At 49.0% G+C, this 5,746-nt stretch overlaps 2 protein-coding genes across 6 annotated transcripts; one reads left to right on the top strand and one right to left on the bottom strand.

Moving 5' to 3' along the window:
* The first annotated feature begins 38 nt into the window (after window positions 1-38).
* On the top strand, window positions 39-2,963 carry LOC114039505 (lymphotoxin-alpha). 3 transcript variants are annotated; one of them, XM_027857272.1, is made up of 4 exons: window positions 39-957; window positions 1,426-1,512; window positions 1,614-1,731; window positions 1,876-2,963. In XM_027857272.1, exons 2-4 carry the CDS (start codon window positions 1,435-1,437, stop codon window positions 2,286-2,288), a joined length of 609 nt encoding a protein of 202 aa, XP_027713073.1. In that variant the 5' UTR covers window positions 39-957; window positions 1,426-1,434; the 3' UTR covers window positions 2,289-2,963. The 3 variants fall into 3 exon arrangements, with proteins under 3 accessions (XP_027713073.1, XP_027713071.1, XP_027713072.1); XM_027857271.1 differs by lacking the exon at window positions 39-957 and adding an exon at window positions 1,240-1,290; XM_027857270.1 differs by lacking the exon at window positions 39-957 and having other exon boundaries at window positions 1,197-1,512.
* A 66-nt stretch (window positions 2,964-3,029) lies between these two features.
* Window positions 3,030-5,709, bottom strand: LOC114039504 (lymphotoxin-alpha). Of its 3 annotated transcripts, none has more exons than XM_027857268.1 (4): window positions 4,457-4,507; window positions 4,235-4,321; window positions 4,016-4,133; window positions 3,030-3,871 (listed from the first exon to the last, which is right to left on the bottom strand). In XM_027857268.1, exons 1-4 carry the CDS (start codon window positions 4,490-4,492, stop codon window positions 3,459-3,461), a joined length of 654 nt encoding a protein of 217 aa, XP_027713069.1. In that variant the 5' UTR covers window positions 4,493-4,507; the 3' UTR covers window positions 3,030-3,458. The 3 variants fall into 3 exon arrangements, with proteins under 3 accessions (XP_027713069.1, XP_027713070.1, XP_027713068.1); XM_027857269.1 differs by lacking the exon at window positions 4,457-4,507 and adding an exon at window positions 4,790-5,709 and having other exon boundaries at window positions 3,031-3,871; XM_027857267.1 differs by having other exon boundaries at window positions 3,031-3,871; window positions 4,235-4,551.
* Between the last annotated feature and the right edge of the window lie 37 nt (window positions 5,710-5,746).

Here is a 5,746-nt window from a genome sequence, read left to right as displayed (position 1 = left end):
GGCAGATAGTGAGATAAAGAGACAGACAAGCCCAGCTAAAAGGAAAGGGAAATAGGAAAGGGGAAGGAAAAAGTAAGAAATGACAGATAGGAAGGGGGATGATGACAAACTTGGAGGATGAGGGATAGATTTGAGAGAGAAGGATGAGCCATTGTGTGTGTGTGTGTGTGTATTAGAGTAGAAGTAGGGGAGTGAGTTGAAGTATATTGTATCATGAAGTACGCCTTATATATGTAGCTCAGAACATGGAAGGACAGTTTTGTGTATAGGAAATCTTGTCAGCTGAACGCTGCTCACACTAACAATACTTTGCCTGGCATGTTGTATAGTATAAATTATGATTAAGAGGTTTATGTAGAATATACAAAAGATAACTATGCCACCTGAGGGGGTGAGATTAGGAGGGGAAAACAATTCTATACAGACTCAATCTGGAAGAGGGAAGCAATGTCACATGTGGCTACATGATTTGTTCTTTGTTGAATCTCAGGCACCACATGCTAGAGACAGGTAAGACTATGGGCTAAGGAACATATAACTTGAGACATCAGGAATGTGTGTATGGCAGGTGGGATAGATATAAGTAGTAGAGAATGAGGAAAATGGGGGTGGATAGTCTGGGGGGAGAGTGGAGGGGTCATGAAAGAAATAAAGATCTGGAAGATCCCTGGGGGCTCTTCCAATTCAGTCCCCCTCCCCCTTCACATTCATGTTACCTTTCCCCTAAACCCTCCTAACCCCACTCCCTTTTCCCAGAACCATGGTCTCCTAGCCCCCAGCCTTCGGTTCTCCCTCCCAGCCTCAACCTTTCCTGCCTTCGGCAGAAACACCAGCTCGTTCTTCTAAGCCCTGGGGGCTTCCCCGGCCAGGCTAGGGCCCTGAACCCTCCCGCCCTGCTGCCGCTTCCTCTATAAAGGGACCCAGGCGTCCGGGCCCAGGAAGCCCAGCTCATAGCAGGTAGGGGCCCCTGGCTGAGACACTCCTGAACCCTGAGCCATTCCCCCTGGCCCTTAAAACCCCCTGATTCCACATTCTCTCACCATAGCTTCCTGTGTCTATTATTTCCACCTGCCTCTCTCTGGGTCTGCCTTGGGCTCCGTCTCTACCTCATTCTTTCTGGGTCTCTGACTTTCTCTCTTTCAGTCTCTTTCAATCTGCTTCTGTTTCTGTTCCTCTCTGCCTGTTTCTGTTTCTCTGTCTCATTTCTCATTTCTGTCAATTAGTCTCTCTCTGTACTTCTGTTTTTCTCTCTACATGTGTCTCTCTCGGTATCTTTGTCAGCTTCTTTATGTCAGTATGTTTTCCATATCTTCCCTTTTCTGTCTCTGTGCTTATTTCCCATTTCCTTTCCCTCTTTCTCCCCCTCCCTCCTCCCCATTATCTCCACCCTGGGCCCTTCTCCACTTTCTCTTTCTCTCTCCCCAGGTTCTCCCCATGACCTCATCTGGAGTCCTGTGCCTCCTGGGGGCGCTGTGCCTCCAGGTGCTTTGGCTGCAGCTATCAGGGGCTCAGGTGAGAGGCAACAGGACGGGATGACCTGGGGGTCAGGAGCTTAAAGGGGCAAGAAAGAAATCTTGGCCCTCTGGTACCTTCTTAACCATGTTCTTTCATAGGGGGCTCCCAATCCTGATAACTCCCACTCATCTAGCCCAGCCCCACCTCAGACACCTCAGCATCTCAGCCAGAAGAGCCCAAAAAGAGACACCCTCAAACCAGCTGCCCACCTTGTTGGTAAGAATCTAGGTGTTACACCTTCTCCACTTCCCTCCTAAACCCAAGCATCCAGCTCCCAGTTTCCCACCCTCCCCTCAGTGACCTGTACATTTGTTCTCCCCAGTCCCATAACACTCCCTGACTTCTGTGTCTCTCCCCTAGGAGATCCCAGCACCCAGGACTCTATACATTGGAGGGCAAGCACAGACCACGCTTTCCTCCGACATGGCTTCTCTCTAAGCAACAACTCCCTGTTGGTCCCCACAAGCGGCCTCTACTTCGTTTACTCCCAGGTTGTCTTCTCAGGAGCCAGCTGTTCTTCTGAGATTACTCCTACCCTACTCTACCTGAGCCATGAGGTGCTCCTCTTCTCCTCCAAGTACCAGGTTCATGTACCCCTCCTGAGTGCCCAGAAGTCTGTGTGCCCAGGGACCCAAGGACCCTGGATGAGATCAGTCTACCAAGGAGCTGTGTTCCTGCTCACCCAGGGAGATCTGCTTTCCACTCATACAGATGGTGTCTCTCACCTGCTCCAGTCCCCTAGTAGTGTCTTTTTTGGGGCCTTTGCACTATAGAGAAAGAGAAAAATAAAGAGGAAAATGGCTTCAAGGCCCACCTCCATGGCCCTTTCCTCTATTCTGAAAGTTTCAAGGGTCCACACCAACATTCCCTGCTTCCACCATTGCTTCGGTTTCTTTCAAGTATTTCCCTTCTCTGTAACCTCCAGAGATGGAATTCTGGGTGGTGTGAAGGCTCTCCAGAATGGGGGTTGAGGTGAAGGCAACCAAACACCCCACTACCCCTGAACCACTGCCAGATGCTGGACTGAGAATTTCAAGTCTAACCAGAACTACCTAGACAAAAGTAATTTGGTTGGCTGGCTCATAGTCTGAATGGGGTTTAAGACTGGCCATGGAAGGAAAAAGGAAAGAAAGGGTGTGTAGGGTGGGTATCAGGGGTTGGTTGGGACAGGGAATGGGGGAAATTATTTATGAATGGTGATTATTAAATTATTTATTTATAAAGAAGCAGAGAATGGGAAGAGGGAGATAGAAAGACAGAAAGATATCTCAGGGAGACATATCAGGTAGACACACAGGCAAAAGAGAAAAAGTAGAAAAGGAATGAGGGAGGGAGGGAGTGTTTCAGGTGAAAAGGAGAAGGGCTTGTAAAAATGGGGACAACAGAGTGCTAGGGACCCTATCTGGACCTATGCCCTCAGCAAAGTTCAATAAATATTTTTCCTCTGAGATGTCTGTCTGTCTTTCTATCTCCCTCTTCCCATTCTCTGCTTCTTTATAAATAAATAATTTAATAATCACCATTCATAAATAATTTCCCCCATTCCCTGTCCCAACCAACCCCTGATACCCACCCTACACACCCTTTCTTTCCTTTTTCCTTCCATGGCCAGTCTTAAACCCCATTCAGACTATGAGCCAGCCAACCAAATTACTTTTGTCTAGGTAGTTCTGGTTAGACTTGAAATTCTCAGTCCAGCATCTGGCAGTGGTTCAGGGGTAGTGGGGTGTTTGGTTGCCTTCACCTCAACCCCCATTCTGGAGAGCCTTCACACCACCCAGAATTCCATCTCTGGAGGTTACAGAGAAGGGAAATACTTGAAAGAAACCGAAGCAATGGTGGAAGCAGGGAATGTTGGTGTGGACCCTTGAAACTTTCAGAATAGAGGAAAGGGCCATGGAGGTGGGCCTTGAAGCCATTTTCCTCTTTATTTTTCTCTTTCTCTATAGTGCAAAGGCCCCAAAAAAGACACTACTAGGGGACTGGAGCAGGTGAGAGACACCATCTGTATGAGTGGAAAGCAGATCTCCCTGGGTGAGCAGGAACACAGCTCCTTGGTAGACTGATCTCATCCAGGGTCCTTGGGTCCCTGGGCACACAGACTTCTGGGCACTCAGGAGGGGTACATGAACCTGGTACTTGGAGGAGAAGAGGAGCACCTCATGGCTCAGGTAGAGTAGGGTAGGAGTAATCTCAGAAGAACAGCTGGCTCCTGAGAAGACAACCTGGGAGTAAACGAAGTAGAGGCCGCTTGTGGGGACCAACAGGGAGTTGTTGCTTAGAGAGAAGCCATGTCGGAGGAAAGCGTGGTCTGTGCTTGCCCTCCAATGTATAGAGTCCTGGGTGCTGGGATCTCCTAGGGGAGAGACACAGAAGTCAGGGAGTGTTATGGGACTGGGGAGAACAAATGTACAGGTCACTGAGGGGAGGGTGGGAAACTGGGAGCTGGATGCTTGGGTTTAGGAGGGAAGTGGAGAAGGTGTAACACCTAGATTCTTACCAACAAGGTGGGCAGCTGGTTTGAGGGTGTCTCTTTTTGGGCTCTTCTGGCTGAGATGCTGAGGTGTCTGAGGTGGGGCTGGGCTAGATGAGTGGGAGTTATCAGGATTGGGAGCCCCCTATGAAAGAACATGGTTAAGAAGGTACCAGAGGGCCAAGATTTCTTTCTTGCCCCTTTAAGCTCCTGACCCCCAGGTCATCCCGTCCTGTTGCCTCTCACCTGAGCCCCTGATAGCTGCAGCCAAAGCACCTGGAGGCACAGCGCCCCCAGGAGGCACAGGACTCCAGATGAGGTCATGGGGAGAACCTGGGGAGAGAGAAAGAGAAAGTGGAGAAGGGCCCAGGGTGGAGATAATGGGGAGGAGGGAGGGGGAGAAAGAGGGAAAGGAAATGGGAAATAAGCACAGAGACAGAAAAGGGAAGATATGGAAAACATACTGACATAAAGAAGCTGACAAAGATACCGAGAGAGACACATGTAGAGAGAAAAACAGAAGTACAGAGAGAGACTAATTGACAGAAATGAGAAATGAGACAGAGAAACAGAAACAGGCAGAGAGGAACAGAAACAGAAGCAGATTGAAAGAGACTGAAAGAGAGAAAGTCAGAGACCCAGAAAGAATGAGGTAGAGACGGAGCCCAAGGCAGACCCAGAGAGAGGCAGGTGGAAATAATAGACACAGGAAGCTATGGTGAGAGAATGTGGAATCAGGGGGTTTTAAGGGCCAGGGGGAATGGCTCAGGGTTCAGGAGTGTCTCAGCCAGGGGCCCCTACCTGCTATGAGCTGGGCTTCCTGGGCCCGGACGCCTGGGTCCCTTTATAGAGGAAGCGGCAGCAGGGCGGGAGGGTTCAGGGCCCTAGCCTGGCCGGGGAAGCCCCCAGGGCTTAGAAGAACGAGCTGGTGTTTCTGCCGAAGGCAGGAAAGGTTGAGGCTGGGAGGGAGAACCGAAGGCTGGGGGCTAGGAGACCATGGTTCTGGGAAAAGGGAGTGGGGTTAGGAGGGTTTAGGGGAAAGGTAACATGAATGTGAAGGGGGAGGGGGACTGAATTGGAAGAGCCCCCAGGGATCTTCCAGATCTTTATTTCTTTCATGACCCCTCCACTCTCCCCCCAGACTATCCACCCCCATTTTCCTCATTCTCTACTACTTATATCTATCCCACCTGCCATACACACATTCCTGATGTCTCAAGTTATATGTTCCTTAGCCCATAGTCTTACCTGTCTCTAGCATGTGGTGCCTGAGATTCAACAAAGAACAAATCATGTAGCCACATGTGACATTGCTTCCCTCTTCCAGATTGAGTCTGTATAGAATTGTTTTCCCCTCCTAATCTCACCCCCTCAGGTGGCATAGTTATCTTTTGTATATTCTACATAAACCTCTTAATCATAATTTATACTATACAACATGCCAGGCAAAGTATTGTTAGTGTGAGCAGCGTTCAGCTGACAAGATTTCCTATACACAAAACTGTCCTTCCATGTTCTGAGCTACATATATAAGGCGTACTTCATGATACAATATACTTCAACTCACTCCCCTACTTCTACTCTAATACACACACACACACACACAATGGCTCATCCTTCTCTCTCAAATCTATCCCTCATCCTCCAAGTTTGTCATCATCCCCCTTCCTATCTGTCATTTCTTACTTTTTCCTTCCCCTTTCCTATTTCCCTTTCCTTTTAGCTGGGCTTGTCTGTCTCTTTATCTCACTATCTGCC

This window comes from Vombatus ursinus, unplaced genomic scaffold (assembly GCF_900497805.2).
Source record: "Vombatus ursinus unplaced genomic scaffold, bare-nosed wombat genome assembly UNPS02011950.1, whole genome shotgun sequence".
In the NCBI taxonomy this organism is placed as follows: Eukaryota; Metazoa; Chordata; class Mammalia; order Diprotodontia; family Vombatidae; genus Vombatus; species Vombatus ursinus.
The sequence above is the reverse complement of the archived record's forward strand: the minus strand, read 5'-3'. Positions and strand labels throughout refer to the sequence as shown.

Excerpts from the sequence above, each read along its gene's own strand:
- LOC114039504 (XM_027857267.1), bottom strand. The coding sequence starts at position 4,492 with ATGTGTCTCTCTCGGTATCTTTGTCAGCTTCTTTATGTCAGTATGTTT. Across the intron at positions 4,134-4,234 it reads TGCAGCTATCAGGGGCTCAG|GGGGCTCCCAATCCTGATAA; the intron begins GTGAGAGGCAAC and ends GTTCTTTCATAG. Across the intron at positions 3,872-4,015 it reads ACCAGCTGCCCACCTTGTTG|GAGATCCCAGCACCCAGGAC; the intron begins GTAAGAATCTAG and ends TCTCTCCCCTAG.
- LOC114039505 (XM_027857270.1), top strand. The coding sequence starts at position 1,255 with ATGTGTCTCTCTCGGTATCTTTGTCAGCTTCTTTATGTCAGTATGTTT. Across the intron at positions 1,513-1,613 it reads TGCAGCTATCAGGGGCTCAG|GGGGCTCCCAATCCTGATAA; the intron begins GTGAGAGGCAAC and ends GTTCTTTCATAG. Across the intron at positions 1,732-1,875 it reads ACCAGCTGCCCACCTTGTTG|GAGATCCCAGCACCCAGGAC; the intron begins GTAAGAATCTAG and ends TCTCTCCCCTAG.